At 47.1% G+C, this 23,932-nt stretch overlaps 2 protein-coding genes across 3 annotated transcripts in view; both read right to left on the reverse strand.

Annotated features, from left to right (window-relative positions):
• Nucleotide 1: 1 nt before the first annotated feature.
• On the reverse strand, nucleotides 2-10,153 carry ddit3 (DNA-damage-inducible transcript 3). 2 transcript variants are annotated; one of them, XM_073071240.1, is made up of 4 exons: nucleotides 8,738-10,153; nucleotides 5,704-5,748; nucleotides 1,807-2,051; nucleotides 2-269 (listed from the first exon to the last, which is right to left on the reverse strand). In XM_073071240.1, exons 2-4 carry the CDS (start codon nucleotides 5,726-5,728, stop codon nucleotides 69-71), a joined length of 471 nt encoding a protein of 156 aa, XP_072927341.1. In that variant the 5' UTR covers nucleotides 5,729-5,748; nucleotides 8,738-10,153; the 3' UTR covers nucleotides 2-68. The 2 variants fall into 2 exon arrangements, with proteins under 2 accessions (XP_072927341.1, XP_072927340.1); XM_073071239.1 differs by lacking the exon at nucleotides 2-269 and adding an exon at nucleotides 804-1,126 and having other exon boundaries at nucleotides 8,738-10,149.
• Nucleotides 10,154-13,705: 3,552 nt separating this feature from the next.
• The window catches only part of dctn2 (dynactin 2 (p50)), a 40,707-nt gene continuing 30,480 nt past the window's right edge, over nucleotides 13,706-23,932 (reverse strand). Inside the window, exons 7-14 of the mRNA XM_073071252.1 lie at nucleotides 22,340-22,487; nucleotides 22,053-22,118; nucleotides 21,528-21,566; nucleotides 20,478-20,555; nucleotides 15,515-15,586; nucleotides 14,845-14,947; nucleotides 14,532-14,623; nucleotides 13,706-14,098 (exon numbers count right to left, since the gene is read on the reverse strand). Of these exons, the coding sequence (XP_072927353.1) occupies nucleotides 14,012-14,098; nucleotides 14,532-14,623; nucleotides 14,845-14,947; nucleotides 15,515-15,586; nucleotides 20,478-20,555; nucleotides 21,528-21,566; nucleotides 22,053-22,118; nucleotides 22,340-22,487 (685 nt within the window). The 3' untranslated portion in view covers nucleotides 13,706-14,011. The remainder of the gene's footprint in view (nucleotides 14,099-14,531; nucleotides 14,624-14,844; nucleotides 14,948-15,514; nucleotides 15,587-20,477; nucleotides 20,556-21,527; nucleotides 21,567-22,052; nucleotides 22,119-22,339; nucleotides 22,488-23,932) is intronic.

A 23,932-nucleotide genomic window follows, 5' to 3' on the forward strand; every position in this document is an offset into this window, starting at 1 on the left:
GTTATAAGCGTGTTTTTTTATTGGTTAAAAACGCAATGACTAACAGTTACTTATGAAAAGATAAATTGCTAACAAGTTTTAACTAATTTTTGGAACAGTAAAAGGTCCAAGACTAAGAGTCTATGTGCAGTTATCCTCACCAGTGCAGAGGTCACCATTAACATGGAATTTAATGTTAATGGTATCTGTGACTTCTCAACCAGTTGAGTTGGCTGCTTTGTCCTGGGTAATGGTGGGCTTCTTGAGAGTTGTTCCATCACACTCCTGACCTGTAGACGGTGAAAAAAGGAATTCCCCGAAACTGCATGATGCTGGGAGGCCATTCATACATGGTCTCCAAGCTGCAGACTCTCACGGTCCTCTGTGGGGAGAGGAGAATATTTCCCCCACTTCATCCCCACACTTGCCCCCCAATCCCTTCAGTAACTGGCCCAAAGTGTTTGACCATTCTGAAGAGGGCATTCCCTGCGACTCTCCCCATCTCCTCCACTGCTTCCTGTCACTGTGAACACTCACCAGCTGTGTGACCACTCCCCCTCCTGCCCCGTCTCTATGAAACCCCCTCCCCTACATTCCTCATCACATGAACCCTCCCCATCTGTGACCCCTTCCTATCACTCTCACAGTCTTTGTGACCCCCCCCTCCCCTACACCCCTCCTGTTTCTATGACCCCCCCATCTATATGACCTCACCTCTCCCCTACACCCCTTCCCGTCTACATGAACCCCTCTCCCTTACATTCCTCCCCAGCTCTGTTACCCCTTCCCTCCCCGTCTCTGTGCTACCCCCAACCCCCCCCCCCCCAAAGTCACTCCACCTTCATCTGCCACCCACAACCCTCTGGATGAGGAGCTCCCTTGTCTGCTGGACCTGTACAGCTAACTCCTCCACCCGGGCCCTCAATCTCTGGTTCTCCTGGGCCAGTTTCTCAAGCAGCTGCACCGTCCCCTCGTCCCTCACCCTCCGCCGCTTCAGCCCTCTCCTCCCCGCTGGCCCTCCCTGCACGGTGTGGGTTTGGGGAGAGGGTGGCAATGGGTCGGGCATCTCCAGGCTGGGCTCCCCCCTCTCCACGACCTCTCCCACATTGTCTCCTTTTTCCAGGCGTTGGAAAACTGGGAGTTCCAGCTGCGGGAAGTGAACAGTAGGGGATGTGTGAGCTATGCGAGTAAAAAGAAACCATTCTTCCCCTCTTATCATACTATCTACTATTGTATGACCACTGCCTCCCCCCCATCCCACATTCCCTCCACCACCTCCCCAGCCACCAAGCTTCCTTGCGAAGGAAGTTTCAGAGGTTCTCCTTCCTCCCAACCACCTCTGAAGGGGGAAGTTGCTCCCTATCTCCACCCTTTCTTCTGAGACCAGGACCCCTGGTTCTAAGACTCCACAGCCCAGGGGAAACACCCACCCCTATAAGCCCCATACACTTCGATTAGAACTCCTCTCATTCTCCTGAAGCTGACAGAATACGGGATCCCATCTCATTAATGGAGAATGGAGTTAGGGACAGAGATTGGGGGGGGGGGGGGCGGAAGAGGAGTCACAGAGATAGGGAGGAGTGTAGTGGAGAGAGGGGGGTTCACAGACACTGAAAAGGGTGTAGGGGAGGGGGTCACAGACATGGGGAGGCAGGGTCACAGTGACGGAGTGGGGTGTAGGGGAGGGAGGGGTTCTCATGGAGACCAAGAATTGGAGCAGAAATCTGAGTTTCTCAAGTTTGGGGGGTGGGGGTGGAGTAGGTGGGATCCAGACTGGAGTGGGTTGCAGGGGTGTGACTGCAGGTGGGGCAGTTTTGGTTAATTCACCTGTGTCTGTGCCTCTCCTGGGCCCCCGTCGCTGTCTCCAGGCTCCTCACCCGTGGGACACAAGACACTGTCCAGGTCAAGGAGGAGGGGCAGTTCTGATCTGCACTTGGAGTCCTCCAGAATGGGGGAAGGGACCAGGACGCTCTCGATGTCCTCCAGCCAGCTCTCCAGGTCCAGCCCCCACAGCAGTGCAGGAGGGGACGGAGGTACCTCCATCACTGTTGTCAGCAGTGGATCACCAGTGTCTGGAGGGGAGGGAGGAACAAGAACAGATTAAAGACATTCATTCTGCTTGCCATTCCATGGTGGTTAATTTATTATCCCTCTCAACCCTATTCCCCAGTTTCCTCCTCAACCCCATTCCCTAGCTTCCTCCCCACAACTTTTGACTCCCTTACTTATCAACCTCGGTTTTAAATATACCCAAATGACTTGACCTCCACAATCGTCTGTGGCAATGAATTCCACAGGTTCACCACCATCTGGCTAAAGAAATTCCTCATCACTGTTCTAAATGGATGTCCCTCTGTTCTGAGGTTCTACCCCCTGGTGTTGACACCCCCACTATATGAAACATTCTCTCCACATCCACATTATCTAGGCCTTTCAATATTCAATAGGTTTCAATGAGATATCTCCTTCCGTAACCCCCACCCCCCCCAAGCTATCAAATGCTCCTCATACATTAACCCTTTCACTCCCAGAATCATTCTTGTGAACCTCCTCTGGACCCTCTCCAATGCCAGCACATAATTTGCAGCCCAAAACTGCTCACAATACTCAAGAGAGGCCTTACCAGTGCTGTGTAAAGCCTTAGTATTACATCCTTGCTTTTATATTCTAGACCTCTTGAAATGAATGCTAACATTGCATTTGCCTTCCTCACCACAGAATCAACCTGCAAATTAACCTTTAGGGAATCTTATACAAAGACTTTGCACCTTTGATTTTTGAATGTTTCTCTCTGTTTAGAAAATAGCCTACGCCTTTATTCCTTCTACCAAACTGCATGACCATTTCACTTCCTTACACTGTATTCCATCTGCCACTTCTTTGACCGTTCCCTGCCTCCTTAACATTAGTTGCCCCTCTACTTATCTTCATATTGTCCACAAAGCCATCAACTTTGTCATCCAAATCAGTGACATATAACATGAAAAGAAGCGGTCCTAACATCAACCCCTGCAGAACAACATCCAACATCTTCCCAACTACTAAAGTCAGGCTAATTTCCCTTCTTAGTGGAGTGACATTTACAATTTTCCAGTCCTCTGGAACCATTCCAGAATCAGGTGATTATTGAAAGATCATTACTAATGCCCCATAACCTCTTCAGCTACCTCTTTCAGAACCCTGGGGTGTACACTATCTTGTCCAGTGATTTATCTAACTAGACTGTTCAGCTTCCCAAGCACCTACTCTTCAGTAATGGCAACTACATTCATTCACTTCTGCCGCCTGACATGTTTGAACTTCTGGCAAACTGCTGGTGTCTTCCACAGTGAAGAAAGAGTTTCTCTGCCATTTCTTTGTCCCCATTACTACCTCTCCAGTGTAATTCTCCAGCTGTCCAATATCCATTCTCGCCTCTCTTTTACTCTTTATATATCTGGAAAAATCTATGGTATCCTCTTTGATATTATTAGCCAGCTTACCTTCAATATTCACCTTTACTATCCTTATGGCTTTTTTAGTTGCCTTCTGTTGGATTTTTAAAAAATATTCCCAATCCTCTAACTTCCCACTAATTTTTGCTCTATTATATGCCCTCTTCTTTGATTTGACTTTAGAATACATTGGATTCTGGTTAATTGGGACACATCAGGACCAGTACATTTTGGTCCAATTAAGCAGCTGCCCCCAATGAGCTGAGGTTTCATGGAAACGGAGTAACAAATACAGAACAAATTAGAACACTATCAATACTACAGTTTTACAGTAAAACTTATTTCTTCATAGACAGAGGAATTCATCATACACGGCAGTGTTCTGTTGATTGACTGTAAATGAACAAAAGCACGCAAATAATGGACTGCCATCATACAATGATCGCACCCTCCAAATCTTTATTTTCATTGAAACATTCAAGATGATTGTCGATACCTTCAAATTCTTCATAGTTCCTAACTTGTTGAAGTGAAATCATTTCATTTTCACTCACGGCCATTTCTATCTCCAAGCTTAAATGCTTGAAACCACAGTGAGTAAAACAGATCTGAAATGTCTTGCTGCTTATTTCTTGCCAACTATCAGTGACAGAAATCACTGCTTTTTGAACACAAACGTATGCAACTGATGCCATTTAAAAACTGTTCATTCTAACTACAGTGTAGTGTCTAAGGGCCACACAAATGCAAGCTGCTGACACAAGTTGGAAACTATGGCAACAGTCTCCTGACCCAATAAGCAGGAGTGTCCCTAATAAACTAAGGAAATCCTGGCTAATTTCTTGATTTGTTTTTGTTCTTTAATAGTTGTCCCAAATAAGCGGCTGCCCTGATTAACCAATGGCCCAATTAACCAGAATCCACTGTGCTACTTCAGGATGTATCTATCCTGCACCTTCCAAATTGCTCCCAGAAACTCTAGTTTCCCTATTATTGTCCCCCTTCAATCAACTTTACCCAGCTCCTCTCTCATGTCTCTATAGTTCCCTTTATTCCATTGTAAGCTGATACATCTGATGTTAGCTTCTCCCTTGTAAACAACAGGGTGAGTTCTCTCATATTATGATCACTGAATCCTAAAGATTCCTTTATCTTAAGCTCCCAAATAAAATTTTAAAAATATAATGCAGACTGTCAAGTGTGGGGGTAACGACAGGCAGAGGAGGGGGAAAGAGCCCACATCCTGCCATACGTGCAACTACACTGTTCCTATCAGATACACGCATCAGGAAGGTGGGAGTGTTCCATCACGCTCCTGACCTGTGGAGAGGTAATGTGGTGGATGTGGAGTACATGGACTAACTCCACCCAGGCAAGTGGGGAGTGTTCCATTACACTCCTGACCTGCAGACGGTGGAGAGGTAATGTGGTGAATGTGGAATATATGGACTAACTCCACCCAGGCAAGTGGGGAGTGTTCCATTACACTCCTGACCTGTGGAGAGGTAATGTGGTGGATGTGGAGTACATGGACTAACTCCACCCAGGCAAGTGGGGAGTGCTCCATCACACTCCTGACCTGTGGAGAGGTAATGTGGTGGATGTGGAGTACATGGACTAACTCCACCCAGGCAAGTGGGGAGTGTTCCATCACACTCCTGACCTGTGGAGAGGTAATGTGGTGGATGTGGAGTACATGGACTAACTCCACCCAGGCAAGTGGGGAGTGTTCCATCACACTCCTGACCTGTAGATGGTGGAGAGGTAATGTGGTGGATGTGGAGTACATGGACTAACTCCACCCAGGCAAGTGGACAGTGTTCCATCACACTCCTGACCTGTGGAGAGGTCATGTGGTGGATGTGGAGTACATGGACTAACTCCACCCGGGCAAGTGGGGAGTGTTCCATCACTCTCCTGACCTGTGGAGAGGTCATGTGGTGGATGTGGAGTACATGGACTAACTCCACCCAGGCAAGTGGGGAGTGTTCCATCACACTCCTGACCTGTATACGGTGGAGAGGTAAAGTGGTGGATGTGGAATACATGGACTAACTCCACCTGGGCAAGTGGGGAGTGTTTCATCACACTCCTGACCTGTAGACAGTGGAGAGGTAATGTGGTGGATGTGGAGTACATGGACTAACTCCACCCGGGCAAGTGGGGAGTGTTCCATCACACTCCTGACCTGTAGACAGTGAAGAGTTAATGTGGCAGATGTGGAGTGCATGGCAAGTGGAGGGTGTCTCTGAGATTATTCCCATGTTTTCGTCGCAGTACGTGCCCCTACCTTGTGTCATGTTGTTGGTTCCCATGCTGGTGGATTTCTCAAGACCTGCAAGAGAGAGGGAACAGAGGGTCAGCAAAGGGGATATGTTTCATGTGGAGGTCACTCAACAGAATTGAGCAGCAGGCAGCCTGTTGATCCATAATTTCTCAGCCTGGAGTCAGAGTCACATAGCATGGAAACAGGCCCCTAATCCCAAATGGTCCATGCCACCCAAGATTCCCATCTAAGCTTGTCCTGTATGTCTGTGTTTGGCCCATATCACTCTAAACCTTTCTTATCAATGTTCCTGCTTCAACCACTTCCTCTGGTAGCTCCTTCCATATATTCACCACCCTCTGGGTGAAAAGGCTGCCTCTCGGATTCCGTTCAAACCTTCCCTTCTGGTTATAGGCTCCACTACTGTGGCGAGAAGACTGTGACCATCCACCTTATCTCTGCTTTATAAACCTCTATAAGATCACCCCTCAGCCTCCATTCCATAGAAAGCAGTCCAATGTGTCATTTTGGGCCCAATATTCAAGAAAGAATATGCTGCCATTGGAGAGTGTCCAAAGGAGGTTCATGAGAATTATCCTGGGAATGAAAGGTTAACAAAATGAGCAGTGTTTGATAGCTCTGGGCCTATACTCGCTTGAGCTCAGAAGCACGAGGGGCAATCTCATTGAAACCTACCCAATATTGAAAGGCCTCAACAGAGTGTATTTGAGAGGATGTTTTCTATAATGGAGGAGCCTAGGGACAATCTACACAGCTTCAGAATAGACGAATGTCTCTTTAGAACAGAGATAAGGAGGAATTTCTTTGGCCAGAGGATGGTGAATCTGTGGAATTCATTGCCACAGGTGGCTGTGGAGGCCAAGTCACTGGGTATATTTAATGCAGAGGTTGATAGGTTCTTGATTAGTCAGAGCATCATAGGTTACAGAGAGAAGACAGGAGAATGGGATTGAGAGGGATAATAAATCAGCCATGATGGAATGGTGGAGCAGACTCGATGGGCTGAATGGCCTATTTGAAATATTTCTCAGAGGATTCTGAAGCAACCGACTCTCACTGCCATTGTTCTAGATCAACACCTCTCACCATATCCACACAAATCGACTGATTACTCCTTGGGGTGTAGGAGACTGGGGGGGGGGGGGGTGATCTTAAGGAACTGTATAAAACCATGAGAGGCACAGATGAGGTGAATGTGCAATCTTTTCCCCAGGGTTGGGAAATTAAGAACTGGAGCGCACAGAATTAGGTGAGAGGGGAGAGGTTTAATAGGAACCTGAAGGGCAGAGGATGGCCCAGGCTTGGCCTATATCCCTCTAATCTTTCCTATCCATGTATCTGTCCAAACTTACACTACAGCACTGGACAGGCCATTCAGACTATGACATTGTGTTGATCTCGATGCCAATTTATCCTAAATGCCCTCCTCCGGTGTATCATCTACAGTACCCCCCTCCATTCCATTCATATATCGAACAGCCTGTTAAACTCCACCAAACTGCCTGCTTCCACTACCATCCCTGGTAACCCATAACCCACCCACCAGTCTGCATCTCCCGTGGTCTTTAAATCTCCCCCCCCCCCCCCGCCCCCAACCTTAAAAGCATGTCCTCTGGTGTCTGACATTTTAACCTGTGGAAAAGATTATCTCTCTCTACTCTATCTCTGCCCCTCATAATTTTAAGAACCTCGATCGGATCTCCCCACAGCCTCCACCACTCCAGAGAAAACAACCCAAGTTTGTCTAGCCTCTCCTTCTAGCTCATGCCCTCTAATCCTGGTGAACCTCTTCTGCGTCCTTCCTATAACGGGATGAGCAGAGTTGCATACAATATTCTAAACGCAGTCTGACTAAAGTTTTATACAGTTGCAGCATGAGTTCCTGATTCTCATACTCAACATCCCCCTACCAATGAAGGTAAACAAGCCATTTGCCCTCTTTACCACCTTATCCACTTATTCACTTTCAGTGAACTACGGGACTGGACACCAAGATCCCTCTACTTTGTACCTCAATGTTCTCTCCTTTCATTTGACCTCCCTAATGCCTTTTAAACGTAATTGTACCCACCTCTACCATATACTCAGCACTCCATGTGAAGAAGTTGCCCCTCAAGTCCCCTTTTGCATCTCACCCCTTTCTCCTTAACCCCATGCCCCCTAGGTTTTAGTTCCCCCCACCGTGTGTCAGAAGGTGGACAAGAGGTTTACTCAGAGGGTGATCCATATATGGAACAAGCTGCCGGAGGAAGTGGTTGAGGCAGGGACATTAACAACGTTTAAAAGGGACTTGGCCAGGTACACGGACAGGAAAGGTTTAAAGGGCCAATAGGACCAGCTTAGGTAGAAATCTTATAAGACAAAGAACAACACAGCATGGATACAAACCTTCAGCCAAACTGGTCTGTGAACGGTGCCCAGGCAGCTCGTCCCAACCCTGCATTTCACCCATTGCTCTCCAAGCTCAGCCCCTTCGTGTACCTGTCCAAATGCGTCTTGAATCTTGTACCTGCTTCAACCACTTCTCTGGCAACTCATTCCATATACTCATCACCCTTTGTGTGAAAAATCTGCCCCCTCAAGCCCCATTTAAATCTTAAATCTCATCTTAAATCTCTGCCTCTTAGGTTTGGACTCCCCCTAAATGATTGTTGCCATCCACATTATCCGTGTCTCTCATAATTTTAAATATTTCGTTAAGGTCGCCCCTCAATCTGCTACGCTCCAAAGAAATAAAGATCTAGCCCGACCCTATTACGCAAGCCCTCTAATCCTAGCAATATCCGCGTGAATCTTCTCTGCACTCTTTCTAGTTTAACCACATATTTCCTAATGACAGGGGTGATCAAAACTGAACCCACGTCTTTTTTTAATGACAACAGCTGGTCGGCATCTTGGCAGACACAACCAGTTAGGCCGAAGGCCCGTTTCCTAGCTATGCGACGCTGATTGTTCAAGCAAGGAGAACTAAATGACGTTACTGAAACTTTTAACAAAATATATATGTTTACAGCTTGATTAAAAGGCGCCAACTTACTGTGGCTTTGTAGTGATGCGAATTACACGGGCAATGATTGGTTTGCAACGGAGAGAGCCGATTTTTCATGTTGATCATGTTGAATGCAAGACGCCGGAATGAAGTCTGACTCGTCCCTGAGATTTCACCGGCAATATGGGCGGTGATTGACGGCGCCATCACACCACTCAGCGCCACCGCTCAACGCGCTTCAACCAATAGTGGGCGGTCATAAAGACCTGATTGACAGCTAGGGGCCGTTGTGAGTCAGAACCCGGCTAGGAGCAAAAGCCCCTTTAAACATGATGCAATTGCGTGCAATCTCCGGTGTTACAGAACATTTTGCAGTGAGATATCAGAATTGGAGAGTGATCGACTTGCCAGTGAGATTCACTATGGAAGAGAGAAGGCCGGTGTGGGGGAGATGTTTTGGAGGTGCTCAGAGAGCCGAGGCGGGGCCCAGAACAAGAGATTGCACGAATTTAAGGTGAAGTTGGGAGGAATTCTCTGATTCAATCATTTCTGATCGCATTGCGATGGATGGTTATGTCTGCCGCTACACTGAGCCATTGAACTTCAGAGATTTCAGTTACAAGGGCAGACTTTTCCAACGGACTGCACCACCCCCTTAGCCCCGGTCCTGCTCCACAGCCCTGATGCAGTGTCATAGAGCACTACAGCACATAAATAGGCCCTTCAGCCATTTTGTCTGTGCCAGTCTGGTCGTCTGCCTAGTCTATCTACCTGTACCGCACCGTATATCCCTGTCTAAACTTCTCTTAAATGTTGAAATCGAACCCGCATCCACCACTTCCACTGGCAGCCATTCACACTCTCACCACCCTCTGAGTGAAGAGCCCCCTCCCCGAGTTCCCTGAAATATCTCATCTTTCACCCTAAACTCAAGTTCTATCCTCAACCAACCCGAGGAACAGCCTGCTCGCATTAACTCTATCTATACTCCTCATAATTTTGTATACCTCCATAAGAGCTCTCCTCATTCTCCTGCCCTCAAATGAATATCGGTATAACATATTCAACCTTTTCCCTGTAACATCCTTGTAAATTTTCTTTGCTCTCTTTCAATCTATTGATCTTTCCCGTAAGCGGGTGACCAGTACTCCAAATTAGGTCTCACCAACGTTTTAAACAACTTCAACATAACATCCCAACTACTGCATTCAGTAATTGGATTAATGAAGGCCAATGTGCCAAAAACTCTCCTTATGACCCTATCTACCCGTGATGTCACTTTCAAGGAATTATATTCCCCAGACTCCTCTGCTCTACCACACTCCTCAGAGCCCTACCGCTCATTGTGTAAGTCTTTCCCTGGTTGGTCCTTCCAAAGTGCAAAACCTCGTGCTTGTCTGCATTAAATTCCATCTGCCATTTTTCAGCCCATTTCAGCTGGTCGACAGCATCCAGAATACCCATCTAAGCCAATCCTATTTGTCCACATTTGGTCCATATCCCACTAATCTTTCCTATCTGTGTATCTGTCCAAACTTAGAACATAATACATTATAGCACCAGACAGGCATTCTGCTCACAATGGGCTGATCTTGATGCCAGTTTTATAATGGATATATCATCTACAGTACCCCCTCCATTCCATTCATATATCAAACAGCCTGTTAAACTCCACCAAACTGCCTGCTTCCACTACCCATAACCCACCCACCAGTCTGCATCTCCCGTGGTCTTTAACATCTCCCCCCCCCCCCCCCAACCTTAAAAGCATGTCCTCTGGTGTCTGACATTTTAACCTGTGGAAAAGATTATCTCTCTCTACTCTATCTCTGCCCCTCATAATTTTAAGAACCTCGATCGGATCTCCCCACAGCCTCCACCACTCCAGAGAAAACAACCCAAGTTTGTCTAGCCTCTCCTTCTAGCTCATGCCCTCTAATCCTGGTGAACCTCTTCTGCGTCCTTCCTATAACGGGATGAGCAGAGTTGCATACAATATTCTAAACGCAGTCTGACTAAAGTTTTGTACAGTTGCAGCATGAGTTCCTGATTCTCATACTCAACATGGACAGGAAAGGTTAGGATATGTATCAAACATGGGTAGGTGGTTCTGGTTTTGATCACCATGGGCTGGAAGGGCCAAAGGGACTGTTTTGTGCTGTCTGTCTGGTTCAGAATTCCCTACACCCCCACAGGACAGACCACTGGGTATGGAGTTCCAGGGTTGTCCACCCTCCTAGGGAGAGGAGGAATATCAATGGTGGTGAAGGGGAGAGGGAGCCCAGTAATGCTACTGAATAGCTCTCTCAGTTACCTCAAGGTGATGTCGTGGATGGAGAGAAGATATTCACACAGCTGGTCACGTGCCTAGAGCAGGCGAGAGACAGAGTATGGCTTTGCCTCTCGCTGATGGTCGTAACATCCCCCAGTGGCACTGACCTGTGTGTGTATGCCAGCCTGTGGAAGGGGCAGCGAGAGGGAGGTTTGCCAAGGAGGGAGAGCTGCACTGCGGGAGGGCCGAGTGTGGAAGAGCTGCAGGAGGGGTGGTGATGAGGTGGCACTGTTGTGTGGAAAGGATGCAATCACTTGGGTCCTAAGGTGGTGCAGATATAAGTTCCTTTAATGTTACTGATACAAATTATTTGTCAAATGTACATACACTGAAATGTGTCACATAGAAAAAATCTGCTGATACTGGAAATCCAAGCAACACACACAAAATGCTGGAGGAACTCAGCAGGCCAGGCAGCATCTATGGAAAAGTGTACAGTTCACGTTTCAGGCCGAGACCCTTCATCAGGGCTGGAAAGAAAGAGGAGACGCCAGAGTAAGGTGGGGGAGGGGAGGAAGAGGTACTAGTTAGTAGGTGATAAGTGACACTGGGAGAGTGGGGGGGGGGTGAAGTAAAGAACTGGGAAGTTGATTGGTGAAAGGGAGGGATGAATGGACAAGGGAGTTGTGATCCGTGCAGAAAGTGCGTGGTGGGGGAAGGAAAGATGTGCTTGGTGGTGGGATCCCATTGGAGATGGCGTGAGTTACTAAGTATTATGTGCTGGACACGGAGGCCTAAGGGTGTGCTGAGGGCAGCCCGCAGGTGTTGCCACACATTCCGGTGCCAGCATAGCATACCCACAATGCTCAGCAGAACAACACAAACAACAGGAAAACAAACCCCTTTTCCATTCCAGCCACCCACCCACCACAAACAGCCCTCTAACTGCAGGATGGGCCACCTTCAGGCCTTCAGCCCTCGTCCCCAGGTCATGCCATCTTCTTGGAGCCCTCATTGGGCAGGAGGTACTGAAGTTTGAAGTCCCACATCACACTTCCCTTCAACCATTTGGCTCTTGAACTAAATGGCACAATCCTGATCACTATAGTTTAGCAATACGACGACCACTTTAACTATCTTGCACAAAAATATAATTTTTTGTTGTGATTGGGTACATTCTTGTAAAAAGTATAATTTATATTGAATTTATACTTTTCCTGTGAATGTTGTGTCTGATGTTTTTCATTGCACCTGTGTACATATGGATTTGCGCCCAATTTCACCCTCCATGTGCCCTTTATCAGTGCAGTCCCAATCCAACTGCTCTCTGGGGAGAAGTTTCACCTCAAGTATGAGGTGCTGCACTTCGGAAGGTCAAATGTAATGGGGTAAACCATAAGACATAGGAGCAGAATTTGGTCATTTAGCTCATCAAAACTTCCATCATTCGATCAAGGCTGATTTGTTATCTCTCTCAATCCCATTCTCCTGCCTCCTCCCCATTGATAATTAAGATCCTATCAACCTCTGCTTTAAATATACTCAATGACTTCACCTCCACAGCCATCTGTGGCAAATAATTCCACAGATCTACCACCCTCTGGCAAAAAAAATTCATCCCTGTTCTAAAGGCACATCCTTATATTTTGAGGCTGTGCCCTCTGGAGCGAGACTCCCCCACCAGAGGAAACATCCTCTTCTGTCCACTCTATCCACAATATTTTGTACATTCCAAAGAGATTCCCCCTCCCCATTCTTCTAGTGAGTACAAGCCCAGAACCAGCAAATGCTCCTCAAACATTAACCTTTTCATTCCCAGGATTATTGTTCTGAATCTCCTCTGGACCCTCTCCAATGTCAGCACATCCTTTCTTAGATATGGGGCCCAAAAACTGCTCGCAATACTCCAAATGTGGTCTGACCATTGGCTTATAAAGCCTCATCATTACATCCAGTACAGTACACAGTTAATGGCAGAAGCCTCACAGCACTCATGTACAAAGGGATCTTGGGCTCCCTGAAAGTGGCAATGGGCTTGGACCCCAAAATCCCTCTATACATCAATGAGGTGGTTATGAAGGCAAACAGCATTCATGCCTTCATTAATTAGGGTGTTAAGAGTCGCTAAGACATGTTGTGGCTTGGAGTATTGAGTACAGTTCTGGTCTCCCCATTACAGGAATGATGTGGGGACTTTGGAGAGGGAGCAGAAGAGGTTCACCGGGATGTTGCCTGGATTAGAGTATGAGCAATAAAAGCAGAGGTTAGACAAACTTGAGTTGTTTTCTCTGGAGAGACCCAAAAGAGGTTTATTTGATTTTTAATGCTTTTTGTTTGATCACTTTGCACTATCATGGATATCTTTTTGTTATAATTATGTCCTTGTAAAAATCATACATGATTTATTTATAATTCATATTTTCCTTGTGAATGATATTTCTGATGCCATGTGTTGGCGATGATGCTGCATATAGATTTTTCATTGCATCTGTCCACAATTATGCATGTGACAATAAAATCAGATAGATTCAATCTCCCTCCACACCATCCCAACATATACTGTCCCGTCTACACTGTCCCATCACACACTCCCAGGGTCAGACACAGAGTGAAGCTCCCTCCACACTGTCCCATCACACACTCCTGGGGTCAGGCAGAGTGAATCTCCCCTCTACCCCATCCCACCACACCATTCCTTTTCACCCACACAGACTCAATCAGGAAGCTGAAGTGGGACACAAATGGGGAGTGGAGGTCCTTTAATGTCTCTCCAAGTGAGAGTGCATGCAGGAGCAGTTAGTTTACAGACAAGGTACCCCATTTTCAGTGGAGCATTTCCGGTTACAGATTGTTGGGGTGGTGGGGTCAGAAAACAGAGATGCAATGTCTGGGAAACCTCCCCTCCACCCTGTGGAGGGAAGATGCAGGGCACAGTTCCGAGCCAAGCCTTCAGATGGGGAAACAAGGTGCTGGTCTCTCTTCCTCCCTTCTTCCTCTTCTCCAAAGGGATCAATGGACAGTATGTCGCTGGGGTGGGGGGAGGTGGGTTCCTACGCTGCCAGCTTCCTCATGCGTGTGTCCAGGTTGACGACGTTCTGATGCACCAGGGCCATATTGTCCTTCATAGTCTGCTGTACCTGCCCAAGGGAGAGTGGAGAGGGGAGAGGTCAGGGGCCTGTTCAGTTTGTGCTGCCTACCCCTCTCCCCAAACTCCCTGCTACATTTCCCCTTCAATTCCCAGAGTTCCTGTTGCATCTGCTTCTGGACTCCCCCTCCCTCTCCCTCTCCAACATTCCCCTCTGATCTTCACTTGCTCTTCCCCTATCTCTTCCCATTTCACTATCCCTCATCCCTTTCTCTCCCATCACTCCCCAATCCACCTCTCCCTCTTATCCCCTGCCCCTTTTCACACCCTTCTTACTCCCTTACCAACCCCTTTCCCCTCCATCTCCCAGCCCCTCCCTCCACTTGCCATTGCCTCCCAAATGTCGTTCCTTTCCCTCCCCTCTCACTCACTTTCCTTCCTCCCTATCCTCCTGCCTATCCGTGGCTGCCTGTGAGCAGCCCTACCTGTGTCAGCAGCGTGCTGTTGTCCCTCATGGAGCTGGTGATCACCTGCTGTGTGGAGTCCAGGTGGGCGAGCAGCTGAGCAAACTGCATGGCTGAAACCAGAACACAACATCACGTCAAGATGGGTCTTGGCATTCGCACCCGAACTCACATCCACAGCACTGTCATGTGGCTCCTTGCACAGTTCACACAGACAAACATGTACAGACTTGTGCACAGACACAGAGAGGCAGAGAAAAGAGCAATGCTCACACGTGCACTCACAGGCACACACACGCACGCACGGGGGGGGGGGGGGGGTGTAATCCCTCACCTTGCTCGTGCAGATCCTTCACGGCCACCAGTCTCTCCACAACCTGCGGTAGGGTGGTGGCCATTCCATCCCACTTCTGAACCAGGTCGTACAGCTGGGCGATCTGCAGTACACAGACAGGGGGTCTAGGTTGTAAACTCACCCAGTGGGTGGGAGAGCAGCGCTGCGCCAGGAAGGGAGAGGTGATGGGTGGAGTACAGGGAGCACAAGGAGGGGCAGAGCTGGGGCGTGGGACGGGTATGAGGAGAGGACGGAGGAAGTGAGGGAAAATGATAGGGACAGAGAGAAGGAGGGAGTGGGAGAGAAAGGCAAAGGAGGGGAGAGAGGGAAGGAGGGGAAGGGCAGAGGTAAGGGGGAAAGGAGGAGGGGAGGGAGGATGGGAGAGGGAGGAAGGGAACAAAACGAATGAACAGGGAGGGGAAAACTGAGAAAATAAGTGAGTGCTGGGGTAGAGAGTAAACAGGGTGCAGGAACCATGGACAGAACAGGATAGCCTGCAATGAATCAGACAGTGATGTGGAATGGAGGAAGGGTGGGGTGTGTGTGTGTAGGGTATGGGTAGGATCGGACAGTGTGGTCGGGGGGGGGGGGGGTCAGGTAGTGATGGACTATACTGATGTGAGTGGGGTTTCACAGTGCGGAAGAATCGGGGCGCGGGTCAGAGACGGACCTTGCTCTGGGTCTCCGCGTCCTCGTTGGCCTTCTTGTGTTTGGCAATCTCATTCAGCTTCCCCAGGACGCTCTGCAGGAAGCAAAAACACTGGCATTAAGGAAGGCACCGAGCCACAGGAGGAGACAGCAGGGACACAGCTCCCCAAGTCTGATCTCCTGTGGACTAAATCAGGTCTGTGCTGTGAGGTCTCAGGGTACTTGGAGGCACTAAATACAATAGGCCAAAGTCAGCATGGTTTTCTTAAGGAGAAATCTTGCCTGACAAATCTGTTGGAATTCTTTGAGGAAATATCAAGTGGGAAAATTGTAAAGCATGAAAAACAAAAATTCAAAAACTGAAATGTCAGCAGTTTAAAAGTATTCATCACCCTTTGCTCAGTACTTGGTTGAACCACCTCTCACAGCTATTACAGCCAGTAATCTTTTTGGACCAGTGTCTGTTAGCTTTGCACAACTTTGATGGAGCAAGATTTGCCCATTTCTCCTTGCGAAATTGCTCAAGCTGTGCCAGGTTAGTTGGGGAGCAGCAGTGGACAGCAACCTTGCCAGAGATGTTCGACTGGGTTAAGGTCAGGGCTCTGACTGGGTCACTCAAGGACATCAATTTTCTTCATCTGAAGCCACTCCATGGTTGCTCTGGCAGTGTGATTTGGGTCGTTGTCCTGCTGAAAGACAAACTTCCTCCCCAGTTTAAGCTTTCTGACAGAGGCCAACAGGTTTTTACCAGGATCTCTCTGTATTTAGCAGCATTTCCCATCAATCCTGACCAGATTTCCAGTCCCTGCTGCTGAAAAGCATTCCCATGACATGATGCAACCTCCACCACACTTCACAGTCGGGATGGTCTTACCTGGCTGATGTGCGGTATCAAATTTACGCCACATGTGTTGAGGCCAAAAAGTCCCATTTTAGTTTCATCCAACCACAAGACCTTCTTCCACATCTTTACAGTATCTTCTAAATTACGCTTTGCAAAGTCTTTACAGGCAAGGATGTGTTTCTTTTTTTCAGCCAGGGCTTCTTGCTTGCTACTCTTCCATAAATACCCCTTTTGTGCAAGGCCTTAGAGATTGTGGAGCCATGAACTTCATCTCCAGTTGCAGCCACTGGCTTCTGCAGCTCACTCAGAGTGACTGTTGGCTTCACAGGAGCCTCTCTCACAGTGTCATTCTTCTCCGGTGACTAAGTTTAGAGGGGCGGCCTGACCCAGGCTGTGGTTTCATAGTTTCCAACAATAGACGGCACTGAGCTCTGAGGTATGTTCAGTGCCTTTGAGATGGTCTTGTACCCTTCCCCAGATTTCTGCTTAGAGAAGCACAAATCCCCTGACTTGCCTTGAACGCTCTTTTGTCTTCACTTTGGTTTGCTCTGTTAAAAGCCTATCGTGTGTTGGATCTTACGGAGGGGTAATACATTCGGGTGATCCTCCAATTTTCTACATCAAGACATTGTGTGAGTTGGTAAGGTAATATACAGTATTGCACCTGAGGAAAGTTAGCGTAGTAATTATACAAAGGGAATAAGTACTTTTTCACCCTCACAATTCTGGTTTTTAATTTTTTAGTAAATTGTTGACAGGTTTTGAATTTTTCTTTTGATTTGGCATAATACACAATATTTTGTAGATTAGCTCAAAAAATCCTACTTCAATATACTTTAAATTTAGAAAATGAGACAGTCAAATGTGAAAATAGTTGTGTGGGCTGCATACTTTTTCAAGGCACTGCACTAGCATGGATAGGAAATTGGCTGACAGGCAGGAGGCAATGAGTGGGAAGAAAGGGAGCCTTTTCTGGTTGGCTGCCAGTGACTAGTGGTGTTCTGGAGGGGTCAGTGTTGGGACCGATTCTTTTCATATTATATGACATTGATGGAATTGATGGTTTTGTGGAAGATAGGTGGAGGGCTTGGACAGACTAGGAGAAGAGGGAAAGAAGTGGCAGTTGGAATACAATGTAGGATGTTATGGTCATGCACTTTGGTAGAACGAATAAAGATGAAGACTATTTTCTAAATGGGGAGTGAATTCAGAAATGGGAGGTGCAAAGGGACTTGGGAGACCTTGTGCAGGATTCCCTAAAAGTTAACTTGCAGGTTGAGTCAGTGGTGAGGAAGGCAAATGCAATGTTAGCATTCGTTTCAAGAGGACCAGAATATAAAATCAAGGATGTAGCACTGAGGCTTTATAAGGCATTGGTCAGAACACATTTGGAGTATTGTGAGCAGTTTTGGGCCCCATATCTAAGAAAGGATGTGCTGGCGTTGGAGAGGGTCCAGAGGAAGTTTATGAGAATGATCCTGGGAATGAAAGGGTTAACATACGAGGAGCATTTGATGTCCCTAGGCCTGTTCTCGTTGGAGTTTAGAAGAACAAGGGGGAAGGGGAATCTCAGTGAAACTTAACAAATATTGAAAAGCTCAGATAGAGTGGATGTGGAGAGGATATTCGTATATTGGCAGAGTCTAGAATCAGAGGGAGCAGCCTCAGAATACAAGGACATTCCTTTGGAATGAGATGAGAAGAAATTTCTCTAGCCAGAGGGTGGTGAATCTGTAGAGGTCAAGTCACTGAGTACATTTAAAACTGAGGTGAATAGGTTCTTAATTATTAACAGAGAGAAGGCAGGGGAATAGGATGTGAGAGATAATAAATCAGCCATGATCGAATTACAGAGAAGACTCGATGGGCTGTATGGTCTAATTCTGCTCCTTTGTCTTATTATGTAGAGCCTGTGGTCACTGAGGACCTTGGTGTACTTGTCCAAAGATCTCTGAAGGTAGCACCACAGGTCCATAAGTTAGTAAAGAAGGCATACAAGTCACCTACCATCACTAGCTGGGACTTGGCATACAAGAGCTGGAAGGCTGGTTGGGCCATAGCTGGAGCACCGTGTGCACATCTGCATTTCTATGAAGAAGTGTAATGAAACAGAGGGACCCAGAAGACAAGTGTTGGACAGGGTGGTGAGAAAGGAGTTCAGCACACTAGCCTTCCACAGTCAGGGTACTGGGTACAGGAGTTGGTGAGGCCGCACTCAGAATATTGTGCACAGTTTTGGTTGCCTTGTTGTAGATGTGGTTAAACTGATAAGAGCACAGAAAATATTTATGAGGATGTTGCCAGGACTAGAGGGACTGAGTTACAGAGAGAGGTTGTCCAAGCTCGGTTTTTACTCCTTGGAATGTAGAAGAATGAGGGGTAACCTTGTACAAGTGTTTAAAATTAAAAGGAACTTGGATAAGGTGGATGCCAAGTCTTTTTCTCCCAGGGGAGGGGAACCTAAAACTAGGAGGCACAGGGGTGAGGGAAAAGATTTAAAGGCAACCTGAGAGGCAACTTACTCGCACAGAGGATGGTGAACATATGGAATGTGCTACCAGAGAAAGTGGTTCAGGCCCATATGTCCAAGGATAAATTAGCTCATTTTTATTCTTATATAAACCCTATTTGTGACAGATGTCAATTAGAAATCGCGTCTTTAACTCATATGTTTTGGTCATGTCCGCTTTTGAAAAAATATTGGAAAGATATTTTTGATATTATCTCTGCGGTACTGAACATCGATTTACAACCCCATCCTATTACCGCAATTTTTGGTTTACCGATGATGGACTCACTCTATTTATCTCCTTCCGCCTGTCGAATGATTGCTTTTCTCACTTTGATGGCTAGAAGATCTATTTTGTTGAATTGGAAGGAAATTAATCCTCCCACGGTATTTCATTGGCTTTCTCAAACTATGATATGTCTAAATTTAGAAAAAATTAGAAGTGCTGTATTTGATACTTCTATTAAATTTGAAAAGATATGGAGACCATTTATTCAATATTTTCATATGATGTAATATGGCCCTGTGCCAAGCTTATTGGTTTTTTCAGCTTTAATTGTATGTATGTTGAGAGGATCGGAGTTGACGACATTGATGTTTATGTATTCTTGTGAGATATTATAAACAGCCCTTTTTTTTCTCTCTTTTTCTTTAGTTTTTTCTCTTTTTTTGTTTTCTTTTTTTTCCCTTAGATATTAGATTAGTAGGTTAGTAATTTTGCATATATTTTTTTTCTTTTTCTTTTTTTATATATTATATATTATGAAATATCTAGATTTACCTTGTTCATATATATACTATATGGTTCATGTTTTGGGAAAACTTATTTATACTGTATTCATTGCTTATGTATTCCTTCATGTGTAATGGGAATTTGTATGTTTGTAATCCCTTTATTAATATATTAATTGTATTTTGTTCATAATATTTTTAATACTAATAAAAAGATTGAAAAAGAAAGAGAGAAAGTGGTTCAGGCATGTATCATTTAAGAAGGACCTGGATAGGTATGTGAAGGGGAAAAGCTATAGTGATATGACCTTGATGAACATGTGTTTTGAATGATAAGTGTTTCACTGTACTTGGGTACACATGACAGTAATCATCCAATACCACACTACAGGAGGATCTGATGGCACTGGAGAGGCTGCAGAGGAGGCTCACTCCTCTGTGTTGACTGGTACTGACACTCCCTTGATGCAGTACCCCTCTCGCGATGCAGTGCTCCCTCAGTACTGCCCTTCCCTTAGCATCTCCCTCAATAAGGTGCTCCCCCAGCAATGCCCCCTCTCTTAACATTGCTCCCTCAATGCCACACCCTCCCTCAGCCCTGCCACTCCTTGTTCAACATGGTGCTCCTGCAGGACTCCCTTGATGAAGCGCTACCTCAGCACCACCCCTATATCATCCAAGGCATTTGTGCTCTTCATGCCCAACCTTTGCCAGTTAGCCACCAATTTAGTTCTAGTTACACTTCTACCCCCCACTCTCCTGGTCACTGACACAGCCACTCCTGAATGCCCGGCTCTGTGAAGGTCATAGAGCTAGCAGAGCTATCAGCTACACAGTTCACCAATGGCTCGGTCACCCTTCCTAATGCCCTGATCTCTCTGTACTCTGCCCACGATTCACCTGAAGCCTTGCTTCAACCTGGTCCAAGGTCGCTGGGTCCAACGTGCTCACTTTGGCCTGTAGTATCTCAACTGCTCCCTGGAAAACAGGAACAGTAAATCACACCACTTCTCAGGGCAAGGAGACAGAGAGTGAATCTCCCTCCTCACTGTCCCATTACACACTCCCAGGGTCAGACACAGAGTGAAGCTCCCTCCACACCATCCCATCACACACTCCCAGGGTCAGACACAGAGTGAAGCTCCCTCCACACCATCCCATCACACACTCCCAGGGTCAGACACAGAGTGAATCTCCCTCCACACTGTCCCATCACACACTCCCAGGGTCAGACACAGAGTGAATCTCCCTCCACACTGTCCCATTACACACTCCCAGGGTCAGACACAGAGTGAAGCTCCCTCCACACCATCCCATCACACACTCCCAGGGTCAGACACAGAGTGAAGCTCCCTCCACACCGTCCCATCACACACTCCCAGGGTCAGACACAGAGTGAATCGCCCTCCACACTGTCCCATCACACACTCCCAGGGTCAGACACAGAGTGAATCTCCCTTCACCCCATCCCATCACACACTCCCAGGGTCAGACACAGAGTGAATCTCTCTCCACACCGTCCCATCACACACTCCTGGAAAAGTGAAGCCCCTTCTACATCAGGAGAGGAGAATCCCCAGAGTGCCAACACCCCCTCAGAGGCCTAGCTGTGAGATTGTTGTACTTTTATGAATAACTCTCCACTCCAACACAAACCTTTCTTGTGTCTGACCGCCCAATCGAACCACATTAATTTACTGAAACTCTGTGAATGCTCATCACACCTTGGGGAACGGGCACTCACTGTGTGAACCCACCCATCATCCCTATCAGTAGCCATGACCAATCTCAGGAAACAGACCCTTCCTGTGGTCCAATGGTCCATTCTGCCCATTGCCCACCTGTCTACACTGATCCCATTCCTTTCCCTCCCACGTTCCCATCGTCTCCAACCCCCAGATTCTCAACCTCACCCTCCCAATTACAGCATGAAGGAATTGAGATGCTCACCATGAGAGAGGAGTCTTGCAATGCTACAGTCAATGGGTTCTGTGGAAAGTAAGAATCAGATGTCACCAAAAGTCATGCACAGATCCGTCCACCACATCACACAGGAACAGGACCTTCAGCCTACCATTTCTATGCTAGCAATGGTGTCAATGAAAACTAATCAGATTTGCCTACACACAGTAAACATCCCCCCATTCCCTGCCTGCTTGTGTGCCTGAATAAATGCCTCTTAAACATTACCTATATCTATCTGTAGCAGTCTGTCTGACCTCAGTATCTGTCTATGACCCTAAGTACCTGTTTGTCCTACACCCCAAAACTGTCTGTCTTGCACCCATACCTGTCTGTTCCACACCCCATATCTGGTTATAACTGTCTGTACGTGACTGTCCCATCCTTGTACTGTCTATAACTGCCTGTAATGGGCATATACATGTCTGCCCCATCCCACTAATCAGTCTATATCAAACTATACCAGTCTGTGCCAGCCCTGGACCTGTCTGTAAGTCTGTACCAGGCGTGTACCTGTCTGTCCGAGCTGGTTCCCACAGCCGCTTCCAGTTCTGCCATTCGTTTTTCCAGCTCTGCCAGCTGTGAGAAAGGGACACACATGAAATTAATGCTTACCCTCCTCAACTATTGCAGTTGGAGCCGGAGTGCTGAACATCTTCCTCAGTCCATGTGGGAGGCAAGAGCCAGCAATCTGTGGCCAAAACTTGGGCCACAGGTTTTGACTCTCCCTCTACTCCTGTACCCTCTTTACCCTTCCCTCTCCCCTCCCCACCCTCCCGTTCCCTGCTCTTCCCCATTACCTTTGCAGCCTGGGTGAAGCGGGTCTGCTCAGGCCTGTAGTACAGCTCATAGGTGACTGCATTGCCCTCTCCTCCTTTGGCAGGGCTTTTCCCAGTCGGGCCTGGCACTCCCTCTTTGGTGGTGGCCTCCAGCTGTGCCAGCAGGCGCCTGGAGCGAAGGGGCAAGGTAAGGAGGGGAGGGAAGTAAAATGGAGAGGGATGGGGGAGGAGCAGTGAAAGGAAGGGGAAGGTAGAGGGAAGGAGGGGGAGGAGGAGAGGAGGAAGGGTGGAAAGAATGCAGGGGAGAAGGTTGAAGGGAGTGAGGAGGAAGGAAAACAGGGAGGAAAGAGGAAGGAATGGAGAGGAGGAGGAAGGTGGAGTAGGGGGTGAAGGAGGTGGATGTGGAAGGAAGGAGGGGTTTGCATGGGGTGAGGATGGAGGGGGGTGTGGGGGAAGGAACAAAAATTGAACCAGTTACCAGAAACAGTGACTGACACAGAAAAATATTAAGTTCCTTCTTCTCCAGCCCTTTATATCTTCCACCAATTACCTCTCAGCCTTGCACACAACTCCCTTTCATTCCCCTTTCCCCACCCATCTACTCTCCCCCTCACCTGCCAGCTCTTCTCCTCCTTTCCCTCAACCTTTTATCCTTCCCTCTTTCTTTTCAACCCTGAGGAAGGGTCTTGGCTCGAAACAGCAAATGTCCATTTCCCTCCATAGATGCTGCCTGACAAGCTGAACTCCTCCAGCACTTGTGTGTGTATTGACAATAAAGTCGACTTTGACTTTTCAGGGAACCATGTCCTTGTCCTCCAAGGTTCCCCAGGAGAACTAGAATCAGGTTTATTATCACTGACATATGTTGTGAAATGTGTTATTCTGTAGCAGCAGTACAGTGCAAGACATAAAGAATGACTGTAAGTTACAATAATAGTCTGAAGGAGGAATAATGAGGTAATGTTCATGAGTTTGTGGACCATTCAGAAATCTGTTGGCCGAGTGGAAGAAGCGGTTCCTGAATCATTGAGTGTATGTCCTCAGACTCCTGTACCTCCTCCTTGACGGGAGTAACAAGAAAAAAGAATGTCCTAGGTGGTTAGGGTTAGGGTGGTGACCGTACAGGTACAATCAGGGATTTCTGGGACCCGTGGGCACCTCAGAGGCTTGAGTATGTTTTGGACAGTAGTGACCATATTTTAATGTTAATTGTACCGTAAATAGTTTGTTTTATGAAGTCCCATATATGGTATAGAACATTGAATAGTACAGCACATTACCAACCCTTTGGCACACAATATTGTGCCAACCTTTACCCCTACTCCAAGATCAATCTAACCCTTCCCTCCCACATAGCCCTTGTTTTTTCTTTCATCCATTTGCCTAGAATCTCTTAAATGTCCCTAATGCATCTACCTCTACCACCACCCCCAGCAGTGTGTTCCCCACTCTGTGTAAGGAAACGTACTTCTGACATCACCCTTATACTTTCCTCCAATCACCTTAAAAGTAGGTCCTCTTGTAGCCATTGCCACCTGGGAAAAAGGACCGGCTGTCCACTTTATCTATGCCTCTTATCATCTTGTACACCTTTATAAAGTTATCTCTCATCCT

Source organism: Hemitrygon akajei, chromosome 18, assembly GCF_048418815.1.
Source record: "Hemitrygon akajei chromosome 18, sHemAka1.3, whole genome shotgun sequence".
In the NCBI taxonomy this organism is placed as follows: domain Eukaryota; kingdom Metazoa; phylum Chordata; class Chondrichthyes; order Myliobatiformes; family Dasyatidae; genus Hemitrygon; species Hemitrygon akajei.